This window comes from Engraulis encrasicolus, unplaced genomic scaffold (genome assembly GCF_034702125.1).
Source record: "Engraulis encrasicolus isolate BLACKSEA-1 unplaced genomic scaffold, IST_EnEncr_1.0 scaffold_122_np1212, whole genome shotgun sequence".
Classification (NCBI taxonomy): Eukaryota; Metazoa; Chordata; class Actinopteri; order Clupeiformes; family Engraulidae; genus Engraulis; species Engraulis encrasicolus.
Genome location: NW_026944713.1, coordinates 42,501 through 66,428, shown reverse-complemented (window position 1 = coordinate 66,428; position 23,928 = coordinate 42,501). Strand labels below are relative to the sequence as shown.

The window sequence follows — 23,928 nt, the reverse complement described above, 5'->3', positions numbered from 1 at the left end:
ACGACGTTGCGTCTGGTATGTCTTGGAAACACTGTTCTATTTATCTGAAATAGTCATTCACGTGTCTGTTTGTACCGTAAGGGTCAAACTTTTCAACATCTTGTGCTAGTAGATCAAGAACACGAGTCTAGCTACGCGGGTCGTCTCTGCGTTACGCGTGTGACCCATCCGAGCAGTCTCTCTTTAAACTGCTGTGACTATCGCGTGTGCGGGGTCTTTCCCGCCCACTTGCTAACTCATCTTCTGATAAGTGTGTCTGTGGGGAGTGCACTGCCCTGCCTATGCCTAAAGCTTGGGCTGTGACTGATTGGGGGTTGACCATGGGGACAGTCTCATTTCTGTCTACCTCATACACTGGACTCTTTTCCTGTCTCGTTGGCCTGCGTAAAATGGTCTAAATGTGTCACCTGTGTTGTTCTCATGAGACGAGAGGAGGGGCTGCTGTTCTACAACACTCTTATTGCCAGTTATGGCTGCCTCCAGTATGCTAACGCGAGCAGATAAGCTCTCTTGCAAGTGCCTAAGCTCATTTCTAATTTCATTGGCTTCACTAGCTACCTTCTCACGGTCAACTATGACGTCACACACTTCAGTGCGAAGCTGGCTGAGTTGCAGTCTTAGCTCGTGGGCTTGGAGCAAAATTAACATGCCTATTGCTTCTTGGCTGTCGGTAGTTGATTTGGGGGCATTGACATTGCATTGCAATAGCGTTTTCTGAATTTCTAGCCTGCATTGTTCCTGACTGAGATTTTGAATCTTCAGTCTATTATGCAACGAGACCTGGGTAAGGTCTGCGATGAGATCAGAAAGCTGCGGGTTTTGACCGCTTTGTTCTAGACAGTTGGAGGGTGCCATTTTATTGGCAACAAAATTAATAATTAATCATGCAGGTAATTAATCTGTTAATGCAATCATTAATTACACGATTGACGATTCCATAAATACCTACCTACACATTATTGATACCCAGCGCGAAGAGTTTAACACACTCTTCGTGCATCATTTCTTATTTACTGTACTTCCCTTACATTAATGGTAGGCCTTGTGTGAGGACTGTATCCCACACTCCCAATAACGTAACTTCAATTGCATAACTGCAGTTGAACTTACAACAGCAATAAATAAAGAGGATCTGATTGGAAAATAACTGAAACTGTGCTCACAGCACACGATGACAAAGTATTAAAATTCAACGGCAACACTTCATCTTTTATGAGCTCCATAAGCAAGCACCATTACGCACGAGGCAGCGGAGTTTAACAGATGTAGACCTGCCATCGTGGGTACCAACATCGGAGGCTTTTGGGGGTGGAGCCAAGGTGAAAAAATTGAGAGAGGGAGAGAGAGAGAGCACCACAGACTGTATTGAGAATAGCCTACCACGATTGGTCCAAGAGATGGGTTTAAACAGGCGAGAAACCCGCGAAAATGGTCAGTGTTGAAGTTATGTCCTCTACTCCGATGATGGGTCTACTACCATGCCGAAATATCGGACAGACAGCTGGGGACACGCTGTCAATGGCTGCCGTGGTGCGTCGCTTATATCGCTTTTGCAAAAAAATAAGTATGTTCGGTAATTGTGTACAAAACTACCTCATCATTTTACTATTTCATGTATCTGATTCATTATTGTTGATCAGGTATTGTACCTAGGGTTCCATTTGTTCATGAAAAATTATTTTGCTAACTGGTTGAAGCTGATTGGCAGGATGACGGCAGATATGCTGCATGTGGGTATCAGTTTCCACTCATTTTTACCACTTTTATGACCCTAAGTTGATAATAATATGCAAAACATTTTCAAAGCATACACTACCGGTCAAAAGTTTGGGGTCACCACACTTTCCTCCCACAATGCTTCTTTCTGACAGTCAAGCTTATTCCTTTTCAATTTCAGTTCTGGTATAAAATCAGTGTATAGAGTTATTGTTCCCTGAAATTAATGCATGCAACAGTTTCAAAGTAGTTTGATATTGGAAAAAGTATTGACTTGTATAGACAATGCATAGAATAGACCAAAATGTATCATTAACTTTTAAAGTGTACCTTTACTAAGGTAGTGTCTAGTCTGGTGTACTAATCAAAGTGTAGACTCCTTGGCATTAATAATAGCCAGTTGCGGTTCTACAGATTCATTCCCGGGATGAGATGTGGTCCAGAATTGCCCATGAGCTCTATGAGACCCATGCATGCAAAAGTTGATGTCTGCTCCTTTCAATCCATACAAAGCCACATGATATACACATCATTTGAAAGAGGAGAATCTACACTTTCCAACGATGTATGGCACTGGCTTGCACACTAAAACATCGCTGAGACAATGGATCGTGCATTCATAAGAAGGTTCATTCTGATGGCTAGAAAATCATGCAGCTACTTTGACTTGAATTTACCATTGGAAAGGGCAGACACTGAGCTTTCCAATAGTTCCATGCATTCTCTGATAAATCAAAGAAATGTCTGTAGAAAAATGGACTAAAACACGTATTTCTATGTAATAAATGGGTGAAAAAGCTTGGTTAGATTTCACTCTTCTGTCCAGTTTAACCAATTTTATGGGTAATCAAACCTTTTTTCACCTGTGGCTGTTCAGTATTTCCATTATTCCATTTCAAGCTATTTAAAAGATGTTTGCGACTTGAATTGCAAACAAATAACTGGAAAAATGAAGGTGACCCCAAACTTTTGAACGGTAGTGTATGTCATTTGCCTTCAATTAGCTCAAGAAATACTCTGATGAAAAACAAATGTGAATGAAGATAGTTAATGCCCAGTACAAAAATGTCAATTTCCCAAAAGTTTCCAAAATGGAGATACACCGTTTTGCAAATAAATCCTTCAATTATAAAACACATTAAACACTTAAGGAAGTGAATGTGAAGCTCTTTCATTAAACCATCAACCTCCATCAAATTCAGTTTATTACATTAAATTAAATTAACTTTGACCAAGAACCTACATATATTGTCTGCTTCAGTTACAGCTGTACACTGATGTGGGGGGCTATAAAGGACCGTAAAAGCCTTTTGAAGAAGAAGTTTCAGTGTTTGACTCAAGAAAACTCCAAGCAGGGAAACCCCACACTCCTCAATGAGATATATACAGAAGTCTACATCACAGAAGGGGGCAGTGGAGAGGTCAACGATGAACATGAGGTCAGACAGATTGAGGCAGCATCCAAGAGATCAGCTACATATGACAAACCAATCAAATGCAATGACATCTTTAAACCCTTACCTGGACAAGAAAAGGACATTAGAACTGTGCTGACAAAGGGAGTGGCTGGCATTGGGAAAACGGTCTCTGTGCAGAAGTTCATTCTGGACTGGGCTGAAGAAAAAGCCAATCAGGATGTCCACTTCATATTTCCTCTTCCTTTCCGTGAGCTTAACTTAGTAAAGGAGGAACACCTCAGTTTAGTGGGTCTGATTAAACGATTCTTTGGTGACATCCATGATTTCAGCATTTTCACTGATGACAAATGCAAAGTGCTGTTCATCTTAGATGGTCTTGATGAGTGCCGGATTCCTCTGAATTTCAACTCCACCTCAAAGTGCTGTGATATAACAGAAGTAACCACAGTGTCTGCTTTGCTGACAAACCTCATCAAGGGGACTCTGCTTCCCTCTGCCCTCCTCTGGATCACATCCAGACCAGCAGCAGCCAGCCAGATCCCTCCTGAGTGTGTTGACCAGTTGACAGAAGTCCGGGGATTCAGAGACAGCCAGAAGGAGGAGTACTTTAGGAAGAGAGTCAGAGGTGAGGACTTGGCAAACAGAACCATCACACATCTGAAGTCATCCAGGACCCTCTACATCATGTGCCACATTCCTGTCTTCTGCTGGATTGCTGCCACTGTGCTGAAGATAATGTTGATGGAAAGCAACACAGGAGAGATCCCCAAGACTCTCACTCAAATGTACAACCGATTTCTGATGATTCTGACAGACATCAAACAGAAGTTCAAAAACAGAAAAGAGACAGATGAAGGGATGATTTTCAAACTGGGAAAACTTGCTTTTCAACAGCTGCAGAAAGGCAACCTGATCTTCTATGAGGAGGATCTGAGAGAGTGCAGCATTGACACCACAGAGGCTTCAGTGTACTCAGGAGTATGTACCCAGATCTTCAGAGAGGAGGCCGGGCTGTACCAAGGGAAGGTGTTCTGCTTTGTGCATCTCAGTATCCAGGAGCATCTTGCTGCCTTATATGTGCACCTCACTCTCGTCATCCAGAAGGAAAATGTTCTTGACCAAGCAGCCACATTCAAATCCATGTTTGCTCGGTTTTTAGGGTCGTCACCCTTGTTTGACCTGCACAAGACAGCAGTAGATCTGGCCTTAGAGTGTGAAAATGGACATCTGGACCTTTTCCTTCGCTTCCTATTGGGCCTTTCCCTGGGGTCCAATCAGAGTCTATTGAGAGCTCTGCTGCCACAGGCAGCCATCCAATCACAATGGACAAATGAAACGGTCAAGTACATCAAGCTGAAAATCAAGGAGAATCCCTCATCAGAGAAATGTATGAATCTGTTCCACTGCCTCAATGAGCTGAATGACAAATCCCTAGTGGAGGAAATCCAAAGATATCTGAAGACAAGAGGAGGTCTACATGGAGCTAAACTCTCCCCTGCACAGTGGTCAGCTGTGGTGTTTGTGCTGCTGACCTCAGATCAGCAGCTGGATGAGTTTGACCTGAGTAAATATGGTGGATCAGAGGAATGTCTGCTGGGGCTGATGCCTGTGGTCAAGGCCTCCAGATCAGCAAAGTAAGTCAGTCACCAATATAATCATGAAGTGTGTGTGTGTGTGTGTGTGTGTGTGTGTGTGTGTGTGTGTGTGTGTGTGTGTGTGTGTGTGTGTGTGTGTGTGGTGTGTGTGTGTGTGTGTGTGTGTGTGTTTGTGCGTGCGTGCGCCAAAGTGTTGCCTTAGTGTGTGTGTGTGTGTGTGTGTGTGTGTGTGTGTGTGTGTGTGTGTGTGTGTGTGCGCGTGCGCCAAAGTGTTGCCTTAGTGTGTGTGTGTGTGTGTGTGTGTGTGTGTGTGTGTGTGTGTGTGTGTGTGTGTGTGTGTGTGTGTTGTAACAGTGTCAGTGTGTTGAGATGTATCATGATGTTTCCCCAGGCTGCGTAGCTGTAACCTGACAGGGGAAAGCTGTTTCTCTCTGGCTTCAGCCCTCAGCTCAGGATCCAGTCTCAAACAGCTGAGTCTGAATTGGAATAATCTGAAGGACTCTGGAGTGGCACTTCTTAGTGCTGCATTAGGAAATCAACTCTGTCAACTGGAGACACTAGAGTGAGTGTAGCAGTAACATCCATAACATGTATATGTTAATTCCATAATTGTGTATGTATGTGTGTGTGTGTGTACTGTATGTGTGTGAGAGAGTGTGTTTGTGTGTGTTTCTACAGACTGTGTGTTCATATGTGTGTGTGTGTGTGTGTGTGTGTGTGTGTGTGTGTGTGTGTGTGTGTGTGTGTGTGTGTGTGTGTGTGTGTGTGTGTGTGTGTGTGTGTGTGTGTGTGTAAGTATATATGTGTCTCCTGTCTGAGTGAGTGAGTGTGTGTGTGAATTAATTTCAGTGTATTTCAGTATATGCAGTGTGTGTGTGTGTGTGTGTGTGTGTGTGTGTGTGTGTGTGTGTGTGTGTGTGTGTGTGTGTGTGTGTGTTGTAAGACTGTCAATGCATTGAGATGTATCATCATGGTTCACTAGTCTCTGTGTGAATCTGTGTGTGCAGGGGTGGAGCACTGGTATTGTGACGGGGGGTGGGGGGCGCCGTGAGATGTGTCAGAGGCCCCCCTCATACAAAAAATACAGTCAATAAAGGCATTTACAATTTCGAAATGCCACATTAATCTTCAGTAACAGAGTCATACAGGACAAGTAAGGAAACCAAAAGGCTACAATTTTATTTCACATCAAACATAACCCTCAAATCAGCACTCCATTCCAATTCTGTGAATAACTGCTCTGTGCATTATAAACTAGTATCTGAATATTTCATTTGGGGAGAATTATTTGAACTATAGCTTATGTCCATCAAACCTATACCCCCCACTCCAGCCCACCCTACCCTACCCTCTGCTCCACTACTGTGTATGCGGGTGTGTATATGTGTGTGTGTGTGTGTGTGTGCGTGTGTGCGCGCTCGTGATGTAACAGTGTCAGTGTGTTGAGATATATCATGATGTTTACCCAGGCTGCGTGGCTGTGAGCTGACAGAGAAAAGCTGTTCCTCTCTGGCTTCCACCCTCAGCTCAGGCTCAAGTCTCAGACAGCTGAACCTGAGGAACAATAATCTGCAGGACGCTGGAGTGGCACTTCTTAGTGCTGCATCAGGAAATCCACTCTGTCAACTGGAGACACTAACGTGAGTATAGCAGCATCATACGTAACATGTCTTTCTGCATGCATTGACTTTGTGTGGGTGTGCATGTGTGTGTGCGTGCGTGTGTGTGCGTGCGTGTGTGCCTGTGTATGTGTTTACAGGGACGCTGACAGCTTTGGGCATGCATCCACTCAGTTATAATATAATGTGTGTGTGTGTGTGTGTGTGTGTGTGTGTGTGTGTGTGTGTGTGTGTGTGTGTGTGTGTGTGTGTGTGTGTCTGTGTGTGTGTGCTTTGTAAAAGTGTCAGTGTGTTGAAATGTATCATGATGTTTCCCCAGGCTGCGTAACTGTGGGCTGACAGGGGAAAGCAGTATCTTTCTGGCTTCAGCCCTCAGCTCAGGATCAAGTCTCAGACAGCTGAACCTGAGTCACAATAATATGCAGGACTCTGGAGTGGCACTTCTTAGTGCTGCATTAGGAAATCCACTCTGTCAACTGGAGACACTAGAGTGAGTATAGCTGTAACACCAATAACATATATATGTTTATGCACTAGGTGTGTGTGTGTCTGTGTGTGTGTCTGTGTCTGCGTGTGTGTATATATATATATATATATACAGCCGCAGAACAAATTGAGAGACCCCTTCAAAATGTTATAGATGATAGATATGAGTTTGAGAAAAGCAAACATTGTTATTGCATTATTTAAACTACCGACAAGATGTCCTCCGAATTCCGAAATAAAATATTGCCATTTAGATCATTTATTTGCAGAAAATCTCAAAATAGTCAAAGTAACACATAAGATGCAACGTTTGCAAATTCCAAATTCAAAAAACGCTAAGAAACAAGATGATGTTAACTTTAAAACAACAGAAAAGTAATGTTTTGACTTAGGAAGAATTCAGAAATCAATATTTGGTGGAATAAAACAGATTTGGAGTCTTTGGAGTGGGTTCTTCTCCTGCCAGGATGACGTGTCGGATGGGTGATCCGGAAACCAAGATTAAATTTAGCGCTTTTATTTTCCACCAAACAAAATGTACTCGTGGGAACATAAGACATAAACTCAAATTGGACTGGCAACTCAAAATACTAAATATGAATTCTTATGAAAATAAACTGCACAAAACTTCTGACTATTCGTACAGCTCTCAGCAGCAGCTACTTTTTACACTCCGGTAAACAGTAGCTTCCCTATCTCGCTCACTCTCAACAATGAGCTGGGTTTTACATACCCTTCACTACGCAAGCAATTATCCAATTAACCAATGCAGACACAAAATTCACAGGTGGCCCGTACCATTTCTCAGGACCTTTCCAAAACAAAACGTCAGTTACAAATCATAACGACAAACATTGCCCATTGTTGCCCACATAAACCAAACATCAAACAGACATAATTAACAAACATTGTAGGCCTACACGAGATGAAACATTTAAAGTCCAAACATTTAACACATGTCCATTTTCAGTGCTTGACATCACACGATGGAAATGTTGCCACAATGGGGCACGCTCCCGTGTAGCAGTGCCGTGCACACTTGGAAAGGAGAATGCGATTCCAAGCTGTGTGCGTGTGTGTCCAACTGTCCAACTCTGCCCGCTCCTTGCAGTGCACCGTAAATACACAAGTTCATAAATTAAGTTCACCAAAATAAAGAGTGGTTTCAAATCAGTGAAAAGTGGCGAGATCCACATCCATCACAGTTCCATTAGTCCTTCACATTGTTCTTGAATGACTGTATTCCAGGCCTGGTGTAAGAATTCAAGTTGCTGAGCTCAGGTTGATGGCTTGTGACCATCCAGCTTCCTCTTCATCTCATTCCAGAGGTTTCCAAGGGGGTTCAGGCAAGGAGTTTGGGCTGACTATGTCAGGGTGTTGATCTGGTCGTCCTCCCTCCAGAGCTTGATTGAGTGGCTGGAGCATTTTCATTCTCTAAGGTGCTGTTTCCATGTAGCTGGATATTTTTATATGTGGATATTTTTTTCTCCTGGTTGCATTGGTTTTGCATTGGTTTTGGCCTTCCGTTTCCACGTAGCAGATATTTAAAATCCAGGTACAAAAAGCAGGAGAAAAAAATATCTAAGGGGGCTGAAACGTATTTGTTACAATGGAGGATTTATTTTTATCCACATGTTGCGTTTACACCTCAACAGCACCTAAAAGAGCTGTCCTCAGTGTTCAGGGGCGTTGTCAGAACAGAAGGAATCATGTTTTGGCCCAAGGTAACTTTGTATGTGACTTCAGGGACGTGTCGTTTGCAACAATGAATTTGAACTATTTCAGCCTTGCTGTGGCACCCTCAGATAATCACATGTTCTCTAACAAATTTCATAGCAGGTGCAAGATACTCTGGTTCATAGACCTCCCCAGGTCTCTAGCTAACCATTACATGACCAGGTGTTGGATCAGATGAGACATTTGGCCAAGGATTGTTGATGATCTGAGGGGACTTCAGCAAGGCTGAATTCATCTTTGCTAATGGCGCGTCTCTGAACCCACATACAAAGTTGCCTTGGGCCAAAACTTGTTTCCTAATGTTCTGACAACACTCCCAATCACTGAATGTTTTCTGGAAAGGGAAAATGCTAGCCACTCAGATGGAAGCTTAGTTGGTGTGATGTAATTACTTATATATTGGCAGTCATTTTTGGATATGTTCTTGTGTAAAACTGCCTGCAAGAGGAGCTCTGCCCTATATCAAAAATCGTAGGCCTAATATATAACCAAATTTTGTTTTTAAATTAAATAAGCTAATAAGCATTCATTCATTTAGGTTCTATTTACCAGTAGGCTACTTTTTGACTACTACTTTTTGCCTTGGTTTCAAGTGACTGCAGCTTTGGTTCTGTCCACCATTGAGTGTAGTTCTAAATTCAGTCAGTCATCAATGACAATAGCTTCGAGGCAGGAAATGCTATGGGACCTTAACAGGTCATTCAGTCATTTAACCCTCTGAGGTCTAAGGCCTTTCAGAGGCTTTTAGTCTGCTTGCACCACCCTGAAATTTTCAAGTATTTTCAGCTAACAGTAAGCATCTATGCAAAAGTGGAATATATGGTTGTATTGTGAAAAGCCTCACAAGAGATAATCTGAAAAAAAATTCGATGTCATACAAACATGTTTTATTTAAATTGGGTATAAACACAACTGTACAAAAAAACAGGTTTCAGACGTCTTCAAAAAGTTCAAGAAAACACACAATAAATATATCTAGCCAAGACTTTTGAAGTTTGAATCTTGTAAACAAATGTGTTGGCAGCATAAAAGTGAAAAGGGCATTTAGAAATGTTTTGTTGTTTTCATACAAAATGCAAAAAAGAATGACTATGCCACTGCCACTGCCTGTCTCATTTGAATACTAATGAGATAGGTGTGAAAAACCTCTAATGGCCCACACCCCCCTGTCAATCCCCATGTGCTCTGATAGCCCCAACCCCCCTGTCGCTCTACGTCTGCTGTGTTTACCCTACCTGAAAGGGGCGTGTTGTCACCTCTGAATAGCCACTCAAGCACCGGTACTTTACATGTGAATAGCTATAGGTGTGGCTGCTACAGGCAGAGAGTACAGAATATGCGAAGATTTCTTTTCACTTTCTTTAAATTGGGCCAGCTATATAATTTATTTAATATATATATATTTGAAATCTGGAAGGTCTGAGGTTTCTGATGGTGTAACTTATGTGTTTCAATGACAAAAACTCACAGAGTTACAGATTTGTTTTTGGAGACATGTCAAATTGCCCTCTCAAGGGCACTTAGACCTCAATGGGTTAAATGGAGCATTTTTAGTAATCTCACAGTTATGATTAAAAACAAAGCACTTTCAGATGTTAAGATGGTTTAACACATGTTGAGGCAAACAGCTAACCCCCCAACACTAAGACTTGCAGACTAACATAGAATTTGAGTAGAATTATCTACTAGCATTAGAGACACAGAGTGATGTGAATTACCTGAACCTCTTCCTGGATGATGTTGGTCCATTGTTGTTCAAAGTGGTGATGAAATTGCTTTACATAAGTTAACTTTGCTGTTAATAAATCCTATGCAATGCAAGGCCAATGCAGCAATGACAATATCTCTGTGGTTACGTACATGGCGAATTGTCTTCCCAATTTGTCTTCCCATTGCCTTGAAGACAAAAGGTAAAGGAAGAGAACTAACAAGCCAACTCTAAACACCCCCCAAACTGGGGGTTGGGTGTGGGGCCAGCTACCTCATACCATAAAAAGTACTCAGCTACAGAAACATTGACGAATATCAAAAAATCCTCAAGCCTTGGGAAGGAATCCTCTCTAGCAAACAATGCTAAAGAGACTATGACGACGCGCATACGTCCGAAGAAACTCCTTACCTCTAGGCAACCCACTACCATAGCGACATGGAATGTGAGGACCATGTATACTGGAGGGAAGGTAGCTGGCATAGCGGAGGAAATGAGAAGATATGGGATATCTCTCCTTGGTCTGGGTCAGTCTGGTGAGTGGAGAGACCATACTCGGGACATCTTGATGATAATGCATCACACACCGAGGGAGTGGCCTTCATGCTGTCCAAAGAAGCACAGAAGGCCCTCATAAGCTGGGAACCTATCAATTCACGCATCATTATCGCCAAATTCCAAACCACCCACAGAAAAATAAACCTCCAAGTGGTGCGCCCCTACAAACAACAGTGATGAATAAACCAAAGATCAGTTCTATAATCAACTCTCCACCGTTCTCCAGGCCAGGAAAGCGAAGGACATTGTGATCTTGATGGGAGACATGAACGCAAAGATAGGGGGAAATAACAACGGCTTTGAGGCAGTCATGGGAAGAGAAGGGCTAGGAACCATGAATGAGAATGGAGAGAGGTTCGCAGCAGCGTGTGCAGAAAACAGCTTGGTCATTGGTGGGTCAGTGTTCCAACACAAAAGAATCCATAAAGCCACCTGGGTATCTGCTGACCATACCACAGAAAATCAGATAGACTCCATCCGCATAAGCCAAAAGTTTAGACACTCCCTGTTAGATGTCAGAACCAGAAGAGGAGCCGATGCAGGATCAGACCATCACCTTCTGGCAGCAAAAATCCAGCTTAAATTAAAACGCATGAGACGGAGTGAAGGGAGAATCAAGTACAACACAATACAATTCCAGGACAAAACCACATCAGAATGCTACAAGATCGCTCTAAGTAACAGGTATGAAGCTCTGGAAATAGAAACCCCAAGCAATGTAGAGGAGGTATGGGAAGGTCTTAAGTCTGCATGGAAGGGCGCATGTGAAGAAGTGGTAGGGAGAAGGAAGACGGACCGCAAACCCTGGCTGTCCAGTGATACAGAGAACAAAGTGAGTGAAAGAAGAAAGAAGAAAGAGGCTGTAAATAGAAGTAAAACCAGAGCAACCAAGGTGGCAGTAGCAAACAAGGAAGTGAAAAGAAGTGTAAAGAGAGACAAGAAGAAATTCATTGAGGACCTTGCACAACAGGCAGAAGAAGCATCAAGAAAAACAATCTGAAGGATCTTTACCAAACTACAAGAAAACTAACTGGAAAATACAGACACACACAGGGACATATCAAAGACAGGCAGGGCTTACTGTACTCCTCACATCCAAAGAAGAATAGCTGAATAGATGGGCTGAACACTTCAGAGATCTGCTCAATAGGGAGCCTCTTCAACTGATTACAGATATACCTGCAGCCATAAGCAGTTTGGAAATAAACTGCAACCCCCCTACCAAAGCAGAGAGAAGGGAAAGCAGAGGGTCCAGATGGGATTCCCACGGAAGCCCTGAAAATGGTCATTGAAACACCTCAGCAAAACCATCTGAGAACAAGAAAATATCCCCTCTGACTGGAGAAATATTCACATTGTAAAAATTCCCCAAAAAAGGAGATCTCCTGGAGTGCAAAAACTATCGGGGTATAATGCTCCTTTCAACACCAGGGAAAGTTCTCAACCACATCCTGCTCGACAGGCTCTAGAAGGCAGTCGACCAGAGGCTGAGGATCAACCAGGCTGGATTTAGGAGTAACCGATCCTGTGGAGACCAAATTGCCACCCTCAGGATTATTATTGAACAGTCAATCGAGTGGAACTCTTCCATCTATATAAATTTTACTTTGAATTTTACTTTTACTTTGAAAAGGCCTTTGATAGTGTGGATAGGGACATGTTGTGGAAACTACTGGCTCACTATGGGATCCCAGACAAGATCACCAACATCATTAGCAGCACCTACAAAGGGATGAGATGCCAAGTCCTTCACGAAGGCTGTACATCAGAGGCCTTGGAGATCATGACTGGGGACAAGATTGCTTGATTTCACCTTTCCTTTTCCTGCCCTGCATAGACTGGATAATGAAGGAAACCAAACACAATAGCCGCACCGGCATACAGTGGGGTCTGACGAAACAACTTGAAGATCTGGACTTTGCAGATGACCTGGCCCTACTGTCCCACACTCACCACCAGATGCAAGAAAAATCAGCAAAACTAGAAGCAACTGCTGCACTAAAAATGAACTCATCAAAGACCCAAATCATGCGCATCAATAGCAAGAACACCATCCCCATAACCATGGACCATCAGGCATTAGAAGATGTGAACACCCTCACATACCTTGGCAGCATTATTTCAGTGGAAGGTGGCACAGAAGATGATTTGCAAGTCAGGATTGGAAAGGCAAGGGCAACCTACAATATGTTAGCCAATATCTGGAAGGCAAAAAACATCTCACTCAAAACGAAACTGCAGATATTCAATTCAAATGTGAAGACCACTTTACTGTATGGCTCAGAAACCTGGAAGATCACCACAACCATAACCAACAAACTACAGACATTCATGAACAGATGCCTCAGACGCCTACTGGGAATCTTCTGGCCCAACACCATCTCTAATGCCAACCTGTGGGAACTCACCAAACAAGACCCAATAGAAAATCAAATACGGAGGAGGAAGTGGAAGTGGATAGGTCACACACTCAGACGTAAAGAAGCAATAACCAACCAAGCACTGACATGGAACCCACAGGGCAAAAGAAAAAGAGGCAGACCAAGAACCTCCTGGAGAAGAACTGTCGAGCAGGAAATGAAGCAGGAAGGGCTATCGTGGCAACAACTGGAGCGGAGGGCCCAAGACAGGAGAGGATGGAAGACTTTCGTCAATGACCTATAATCCTATGGGAATTTAAAGGCTTAAGTAAGTAAGTAAGTTATATGGCAAATTGTTTGGATAAAACCAGGGCTTTGAACCGTTATTTTCAGAACGCAGGGCTTGTGTATTAGGCAACACCGTTGTCAGACCCTGTCAATAATGATGGAAGTCATTTTTACTAATACCTACTATAATTGGAATGATCTGAGCAGCGAGACACTCACGCAAGCACGCACAACCACGGTACCATACTGAACCCCAAATGTAGCCTACTTCTACACTCGGCTACACATCATGAAAACACCTACACACCTAAACACACACTTTCTGTGTTATTTCACCTCGATCATAGTGCAAAACAGAAGCAAAACGGAAAAAAGTGTCTCCAAAGTGTGTGTGTGTGTGTGTGTGTGTGTGTGTGTGTGTGTGTGTGTGTGTGTGTGTGTTTGGGTGTCCCTTCATTACACAACGCAGTCGATTCCCTTAAGCATTCAGTTGCACGTTGCGTCTCAAATGTGAAACATAATATGAATACAAATTGTGGATTAACCGAACTATGTTCAAGCATCACGCGACTCTTCCATCACCTTGAAGATGTATGTACAGATATGTGGTTACTAGCTTTGGTTATTGATGAACGCGACAGTGACTGCTGCGCAGTTCACACAGGCTCGCACACACTCACATACACACACACACATAGCCTGGGCGAAAGCCGATAGTTGACTCTGTCTAACACACACACGCACGCAGCTGGAGTAGCTCAGTGGAATGCTTTACAGCACCAAAATCCATCCATGAAACCAGCGATCCTACTACAGTGCCACAAAAGATACCTAGTGCTGTCGTAATGTGAATGCATTCACACAGGTTACTCAAGCATCATGACTCGAAATGTGCACTCCATGGTTGTTTTGACATGTTTGCATTTAAATAGCGTACCGTTTACCTATAGCGATATTTCACACTCTCCATCATAGCGCAACAAACCAAGAAAAGAACTGAACCTGCTTCAGCGAAACTAGTTCTTCACAGTTCTTCACAGCAAAAACATGACCCCAAGTTGACAAACCACAGCGGGCTACATTAATAACCAAACGGCCTACCTTAAATTACTGTCTTGATCGCAGGACATCTTGTACAGTATTCCAAACGGTTTACACACTCAGCCCTGCCAGCAAGCACTGGGGTTTGCATTGCTAATTCATCTCGTGTATGGTAAAACATTTTCTTACGTTTCTTCAGACATTAGTAATGTCACTACCCACATCCAAAATGTGTCGCTAATTATATTATTTCAACTAGAAAGAGATACAACAAATCATTGTTATATCAAACCCCACTAGAACTGAAAACAAAACTCAGTAAACTGGATGACGTACTGGATGGCGGCAGTAAACTGTATGGCGTACCCCAGGCTACGGTGTTCTTCAGGGGACAAATTTCAGAGGTTGACAGTGGTTTCTCTTCTTTAGGATGGGGAGTGGAGATTTTGTAATCCACTGCTCTCTCTCCATTCAGTCAGCGAATGTCTGATGTCACACAGGACGTGAATGTCAGCCGTAGCGTGCCCAGGAAAACTAAATATATACATAGGCCTATACAGGCCTACATTTTTTTCAGTTTGAGGAACGAAATAAAACCGGTATTAACAATTATCAATAAGTGTTCCTGTTCCAGAACATAAAAAACAATAACGTTTTTGGTTTCGTTCCTGTTCCCTGTAAAATACAGAAAGTTCCCAGTTTTCGTTTTCGTTCCTTGAACCGGTTCAAAGCCCTGGATAAAACTAACTTTCACGAATAAGGGGCGGAGCTAATAACGCCTAGAGCCATATAGGGCTTTGTTATTGGGTAGGCTGTCTGTAGATTGCTTACCCTTCATGCAGTTCTTAGAGCGTAATTTCTCAAATATTAACTTATGTATCACAAAGAAATAGCTTGGTTTTGCTTCAAAATTATTAGTCTTTGTTATATTCAGTATTTATTGTGGGGGTTTTACAATTAAAACTAGTACATGAACATAAAGTGAGGTACATGAAAAAAAAGATGACATCTCACCACCCCCCATCACAGTCTTGCTATATAAAGTCTCCTGCTACGATTACTTTCATATTACCAGCATCTATGTGCTGAATGCGCTGCTGGTTACATTTGTTATACACTTAGTCAGGAGGGGCCAACTGACATGAGGCGGCCCTAAGCCACTGCTTAGTTTGATTATGCCTCGGGCCGGCTCTGCGTGTGTGTGTGTGTGTGTGTGTGTGTGTGTGTGTGTGTGTGTGTGTGTGTGTGTGTGTGTGTGTGTGTGTGTGTGTGTGAGAGAGAGAGAGAGAGAGGGTGTATTTCAGTATTTCAGTTCACATTGTGTGTATGTGTGTGTGTTGCCAGCAGTGGCGGTCTTTATATTGAGGCGTACCTAGGCAACCGCCTTAGGCAATGCCAAATGTAGGGGCCCCCAGAGGACACCCCCCCCAAACTTCCCATAGGCCTACAGTTGGTAGTTGGGGCCCTTGGACAGTAATGCACATAGTGTGTTCATAAATATTTATTTCTGCATGTCAGAAACAAAATAAACAGCATAATAAAACACAAATAAATATAGATTACATGCACACTCCCTCCCTTTCGCGTGAAAATGGTACAGTGAGGAGATCATTTGATCCCTTGCTGATTTTGTTGGTTTGCCCACTAATAAAGACATGATCAGTCTTTAATGTTAATGAGAATATGGATTCTAATATGGAGAGACAGAATATCAAAAAGAAAATCCAGAAATTAACTCTAAAGAATATATAATAATTGATTTATATTTAATTGAGAGAAATAAGTATTTGATCCCCTGCCAACCATTAAGAGTTCTGATCCCGCAGATCAAATGGCACTTCCAATCAACTTGTTATCTGAATTGAACACACCTGTTAATAGTAACCTGCACAAAAGACACATTGAATCTGCAGAATCAGTCCATAGAATCAGTCAATCAATCAAACTAAACTCGCCAACATGGGACAGACCAAAAAGCTGTCAAAGGATGTCAGGGACAAGATTTTAGAACTCAACAAGGCTGAAATGGGCTCCTGGATATTAAAGAGCAAACTGTTGGTGCATTTCTTCCCAATTTTAGGACATACAAAATGATCATCAATCATCAATCTGAGGCCTGTCTCTGGTTCCATACAAGATTTGACCTTGTGGGAATTTAGATAAAGCACCTTAAAACTGTATGGGAGGAGCTAGGAAATGATCTCAAGGCAGCTGGGACCTCAATCACTAAGAAAACTATTGGAAACACTTGATACCACAGCGGATTAAAATCTTGCAGTGCATGTATGGTACCCCGGCTTCAGAAGGAACCTGTTCAGGCTCACCTGAGGTTTGCCAATGAACATCAAACTGGATTAGGATATGATTGGGAGGTGCTGGAATCAGATGACACCAAAATCAAACTGTTTGGCATTAATACAACTCGATGTGTTTGGAGAAAGAGAAATGCTGCTTATGATCCCAAGAACAACACCTTCTCCAACATCATAAATGAAAGTGGTAACATTATGTTTTGAGGTTGTTTGTCTGGCCAAGACACAGGACAACTTCACATCGTCAAGAAATGGATGGAAGGAGACATGTAAACGTACAATGCTACATGCTAACCTCTTTCCCACCACCACTAGACTGAAGGTGGGTCATGGATTGGCCTCCCAATATGATAATAATCCATAACATACAGCCCAAGCAACGAAGGAGTAGCTCAAGCAGAAGCATATTAAGGTCATGAAGTGGCCTAGACAGTTTCCAAACATTTAATTTAATTAACCCTATACTAATCCTGTGAGGGGAACAGAAGCTCCCATTTGGCAAGATACAGTCATACAACTTCAGTGATTTAGAGATGATCTGCAAAGAAAAAATCCTTTCTAATATATCCACAAACATTGTCATTAACTGAAAGAAACATCTGACCTCTGTATAAGAAAACAAGGGCTTTGCCACCAAGTAATTTTGTCTTCTTTGACTAGAGGGGTCAAATACTTATTTTCCTCAATGGAATACAAATCAATTAAAATATATTCTTTAACGTCATTTTCTGGATTTTCTTTTTGATATTCTGTCTCTCTATATTAGAATACATTTTATCATTAATATTATAGAATGATCATGTCCTTATTAGTGGGCAAACCAACAAAATCAGCAAGGGATCAAATACTTATTCTCCTCACTGTATATTCACATCTAGGCCCTATGCCATGTGCGCTAGACGAAATATCCAAAACAACGTTCACGGTGATACACTTGTGCAAGTCGGCGCGCCGCAAATAAGCACATTGCCAGTTACAATGCAATCATAATGCAGTGTGGTTGTGCTGTGCTGCGTGCACATACAAAGCGGATTCCAAAAAAGTTGGGACACCTTGTAATTTGTGAATAAAATCAAAATGCTGGCATTTTCAAAACATTCAATATGTTAACAAGGTAGAACATTATGCACAGACAACATATCAGTTGTTAAAGTCAAGCAGAATTATTGTTTTGAGGTAATTATGTGATCATTTAAAATTTCATCCTTGCAACAAATCCCAAAAAAGTTGGGACAGGGCCAATAAAATGCTTTTTATATTGGATAAGACTAAACACAACACAAGGGATGAGACTGAACAGTAGATACTTTGACTGATGGCATAATTGTATTCAAAAATTAGATATTTTGATCTGCGAGACATGATTTCAGCAGCTCAACTGATAGGTGTGTTCTTCAACTTGTTTACCTTTTTGTTATGCTTAATATGTGGCATATCCTGACTGCAAGAAAACAATTTTGTGACCTGTTTACTCTTATGATGGAACCATTGACATTTGCCACCATTATGGGGCAATATCTAAAGGCGGTGCTCCAAAATATAATGCCTTGGTAGCTATGTTTGCTGTTTAAAGTCTGTATGTATCATTCAACATTCATTTTAATGCTCTACATGAGTAAGAAGACCCTAACCAAGTCACCTCTGCACCCCCTTACCATCATATTTGCTGTCTTTCAGACTGACCACTAAATCAAGCTGAAGCATTCATTTTCGATATAACCTGGAGGGTGCATGACTCCAGAATTTTCAAAATGGATTAAATATTTACCATTCTGTAATCAGAGGACAGTTTCACATGTCTCCTAGGTCCATAGAATGAGCTTTTCCGCACGCAACACTGTTTAATGTCTGCATCATGTGCATTAATCAAGTGTTGTGTTTATGGTCATTTTTTCGAGAGCTGTCATTGTTGGAGTGTCATAGTTTGCTTATTGACCACGAGTATGTCATGATCTCATAACTCGTGCAATGATTACACAGAACTCTATATTACGGAAGTAGGCCTTATATGCCTGCAATTTTGATAATTCAATCTTTCTGTGTAATAGATAAGTAATTCGTCTCTCAAAATCTTCGCCACTGAGTGCCATAGCCTCTATGTGATGGTATTTTATTTGTGCATTCATGTCGGCAGTCAATATAGTTCCTTTTAAAATATTCTTCCTTGTGTAATTTTTAGAATTATCCAACTATTACAACATGTTTTGGCCCTGTCCCAACTTTTTTGAGATTTGTTGCATGGGCCAAATTTTAAATTATCACATAATTACCTCAAAACAATAATTCTGCTCAACTTTAACAACTGATATGTTGTCTGTACATAATGCTCTACCTTATTAACATATTAGATGTTTTAAAAATGCCAGCATTTTGATTTTATTCACAAAATACAAAGTGTCCCAACTTTTTTGGAATCCGCTTTGTATTTCTGGAGCATGTGGCATCGCGAACATGTTCCTTTTGCGAGAGGAAGTAGGCTAGAGGAAAGTTCAGTCAAGTGCAGTTGTGATAAAGTTGTGAAATTATCAAAATGAAGCGCCAATACCCTGGTAGTGTTACCAAACGGAGGACAGGGAAGATACTTAATCAAAGACAAATGCACTTCCGAAGCTGATAAGCTTTTTTTATGCGTAAACGCCGGTTGGCCCGAATGTTGTGGATGTCCATTAAGATGACTAGTGGATTACCAATTCCAAAAATGAAGTAGTGGGGAAGGAGGATTGCAAGCAGACATGCAAGCGTTGTGCTTTCCTGAATATGGATAACACTATGCGTAAATGTTTTAAAACTCCAACATCGGTAACTTTGGATAACCCACGACATGACATGTTAGAAGCCTGAACTATCTCCGTGGATCCTGGCCATGACAGCCGGGCCGACAGCGACTAGGAAGCGGTGCCCTACACTGTAGCACTAGCAGGTCAACTACTGTGGCTATCCCCACTGATGGATCTGTGAATGACCGCGGCACTGATAACCCCAATCAGGTTTTGTTGAATGAATACCTCGTGAGATATTTTGTTTCAAAAAGACGTTACTTTTCCTCTAGCTGTAACTGGGATTGGCTCGAGTAAGTTATTCAATTGAAAAGGACGCAGCCTTTTAAGCGTTTACAGACGGTGCATCGGTTGTATCATCAGACACAACCTTCTCAATCTCTCTGAGATGATTTCAGAAACATGCTATCGAAATTGGGAAAGGCTTAAACAAGCGTGCAGCTTTCAAGGAACATTCAGTAACTTGACGCGATGTGGCGAGATTAAGAAAAGCGCAGAACACTGACATGTCACCCATAGCTCTAGTAGATATGTGCTTTTAGTGTTTAATCAACTGCGTTACGTGGGGATATTGCTGGCTAGTTCTGGATGCTAACAGGAGGTGATGTGGAAGTTCAGCTTGGAGAAACGTCGACATGATTGACAAAAGACAGCGCACTCTACTCATAGTAAGTCACATTGATTGTGTGTGTGTGCGTGTGCGCGCGCACGTGTGTGTGTGTGATGGCAATTGGAACTATTGCTACTGTGCCTCAGTTGGTTGCTATGAAATTCACCTGCCGTGGTGTTTTGTTTTGTATTCAGTTTGAGATGCTTTCTGGTCGTCATCTAAATATGCATACGCAGTTGGTGGTGTGGTGGCGGTGGTGGCATTTGGGCAAAATGCAGCTACTCCTCTGTTGGTTGTTCTGACCCGTCCTCAGAGGTGCATCTTGTCACCAGGCTAGAGAGGCAGTCACTTGCACGTGTGAGTGTGTTAAGACTCAGTTCTGGAGACGGGTCTGGGGATATGCCGTTGTACTTCAAACTGAAATGATACACCGCAGTCTTTATGTCTATTTTTATTTGTGTCGTTGAACTTTGGTGTGTGTTTACCACTGCAATGGTCTGGGTAGAGAGAGAAGCCTTCGATGTAATTGATTGATGTGCATGTGAAGATTGCAATCTTGAATATGTCAACATTGAGTGCTGTCTAAATAAAAGCAAAACTTGCTAATTATTTTTTCATTATTTTTATATTATTTTTTTAAGGGGGGGGGGGTGATATATACACTTGGGTGGGCTGATGGGCCCCCTAGCTAACTTCGCCTTAGGCCCCCAAATTGCTAAGTCCGCCACTGGATGCCAGACTGTCAATGCATTGAGATGGTTCACCAGTCTGTGTATGTATGTGTGTGTGTCTGGATGTACTGTAATGGTGTCAGTGTGTGTGTGTTGTAACAGTGTAATGTGTTGAGATTCATCATAATGTTTCCCCAGGCTGTTTGACTGTCAGCTGACAGGGAAAAGCTGTTCCTCTCTGGCTGCTGCCCTCAGCTCAGGCTCAAGTCTCAGACAGCTGGACCTGAGTCACAATAATCTGCAGGACTCTGGAGTGGCACTTCTTAGTGCTGCATTAGGAAATCCACTCTGTCAACTGGAGACACTAACGTGAGTATAGCAGCATCATCCATAACATGTCTTTGCTTATTACCAGAGTGTGTGTGTATGGGATGCATAGAGAGAGAGAGAGAGAGAGAGAGAGAGAGAGAGTGAGTGAGTGAGTGAGTGAGTGAGAGTGTGTGTGTGTGTGTGTGTGTGTGTGTGTGTGTGTGTGTGTGTGTGTGTGTGTGTGTGTGTGTGTGTGTGTGTGTTAGGCCTGGGGAAAAAAATTAATTCGATTTGTTTTTTGAGAAATCGGAGTTAGACGATTTTTTTAATCCTCTGTCCCTCTGTAGCTGTTTCCAAGCACGCACTTCATTTTTACGTTCACCAAGACCTCCGGAGACGTAGGCCTACCTAGTGCATTTCCTGTGTCTTCCCCCCTATTTCATGCACAAACAAACGTGGTGAGTGAAACAGACAGAAATATAATGAAACAGGTGAGGAATAGAGGCTCCTGCTAAAAAAAAGGTGGCACTACCTCGTTATTTGGAACTGGTATCATACACGTAAATTGTGTATGACAGCGTTGTCGTAACTTAAGCTGTAGTAGAAATGAAACGAAAACACCCCACGGAGTAGGAGACAACAGTGGAGCAAGGTCGAAAGCAGTCACAGACTTCATAGCTACGGATAGGCTGTGCCTCCAATTTATTCGCCTATGCTACGTTTTGGATGCGCTACGTCCTCGCCTGTATAATCGTACCCAACAGATGTGAGTTGAAAGGAATCTCTCCCTCCCTCTCTCTCGCTCCACACACACACCCAAACACACGGAGCGCTCGCTCTCCCCCCCTCTCTCTTTAAGCCCTATTCGTATGGGACTAGTTTAATAGGAAGAGTTGTGGTAAAGTAACAATAACGGGGGACATTTAGTCCCGTTCGAATGCGGCATGTATCAGTAAAGATAGCGGGGGTATCAGTAAACTTCACTGAGAGTTCTACCCCCTGTAAAACTAGTTCTAATCCCGTGCGAATGCGATCCTATGTAAAGATGTCCAGTGAAATACATGAAGCGCGGTATCTAATCTACCCAGGGGTGCAAACGTTACCGTCTTGAAGTAAGGATAGTTTTATGGTGTTGCTCCAAAATACTTTCACTGTATAATCAGTATAGAGCAGGGCTATTCAATTAGTTTTTCAAGTGGGCCACATTTTGAAACCAAGAGGTGGAGGTGGGCCGCACATGTCAGCGGCCGCCGCCGGTCACTAGGCCTAGGTGGTAAAATAACTTTTTCTAGATTTTTAAAAGCTAGCTTTAATCCTAACATTGAGCATCAAGCAGAGCAGAGATTCACAAAAAAAGAATCATTTGTTGTCCATGCAATATCAAAACTGCAGTGCTACAGCACTTAGGCTACTGCAATAATCTGCAGGGGTGACTATCATACACTCCCTGGAAAAAGAGGTAACTCAATGGGATCTTCCTGTTTAAATAAAGGTAATAATAAGTTTATTATTATTTAAAAAATAAATAAATAATAATAATAATAATAATAACAAAGTGCAGCCGTGGCCTAGTGGTTAGAGAGTTGCTCTTTCAATCTGGGGGTTGCCGGTTCGAATCCCACCTGACCTCTGCCTACACCTCCATCCATGGCTGAAGTGCCCTTGAGCAAGGCACCTAACCCTACATTGCTCCAGGGACTGTAACCAATACCCTGAAAAGTAATAGTTGTAAGTCGCTTTGAACAAATGAAAGCGTCAGCTAAGTGAAATGTAATGTAATGTAATGTAAAAAAATACTCTGTGCAATACAATTAGCACAATTCTGTATTGTAATATTTTGGACACAATATATTGCAGTATTGCACAGTTCAATGTTATCTGACCTCACAAACTATAAAACAGATATCTGTGTGAATATGGAAAACTAATTGTTTCTGTAAATCACCACCAGAGAAGAATCACGGAAAACAAATACAGAACAGGGGATTTTTGTGGTTGTATAATCTTGAAATCATTCATAGTGACCATATCCTGAATTGGAACGGACGTTACGGGCATGAGTGACCATATTTCTGTAGCCATAGAACACTAGCCTACTGCCAGACACACGTTGTTGAAGGAGCTTTGAAGTGAGTTGACAAGTTGAAGAAGTTGCGCCTTGATGCGCCTCTAATATTCCCCCCCTCTCTTTAATCGATGATCTACTTCTTTGTTCCAAACTACCGCGCTGGCTGGTAGTGCGATCAAAATGCACGTGACATAAATAGGCCTATTTAATGTTTCATTTTCATTTTCGTCGGGTCTGTGTGGCTACAAAACAACAGACACGTCTAGTTTACTCCTGTCCTGTCGCTGCCTACCGTTGCAGGATACGGATAGCGCAGACCTAGTATTGAATGCAGTTTGACAATCCTGTCGCTGCAACTACCGTTGCGGAATCAAAACTAACTGCTTTGACTAATTGCGTTGAGGCTCAAAGGAGAGCATAACTCGCCCGTTGCAGCTTCACTTTAACCCCTTAAGACGCGGCTTTATTCATTTGTTGTTACCAGTATGGCAATGACCAAGTCGTGGTGCATTACTAAAGGGCCTGTGTTGTGTCATAAGATTGTAGTGCTATGGTAGGTACATTTCAGTGACTATTACAGCGTGCCACTGGAGGTACGGCGCGCATTAAGGGGCTACAACCAGTCAATGCTGCAATTGTCATCCACACCTTCCAA

At 42.3% G+C, this 23,928-nt stretch overlaps 1 protein-coding gene across 1 annotated transcript in view; it reads left to right on the top strand.

Moving 5' to 3' along the window:
* Nucleotides 1-2,993: 2,993 nt before the first annotated feature.
* The window catches only part of LOC134442165 (protein NLRC3-like), a 43,635-nt gene continuing 22,700 nt past the window's right edge, over nt 2,994-23,928 (top strand). The window contains exons 1-2 of the mRNA XM_063192446.1: nt 2,994-4,768; nt 5,121-5,291. Coding sequence (XP_063048516.1) covers nt 2,994-4,768; nt 5,121-5,291 — 1,946 coding nt within the window. The remainder of the gene's footprint in view (nt 4,769-5,120; nt 5,292-23,928) is intronic.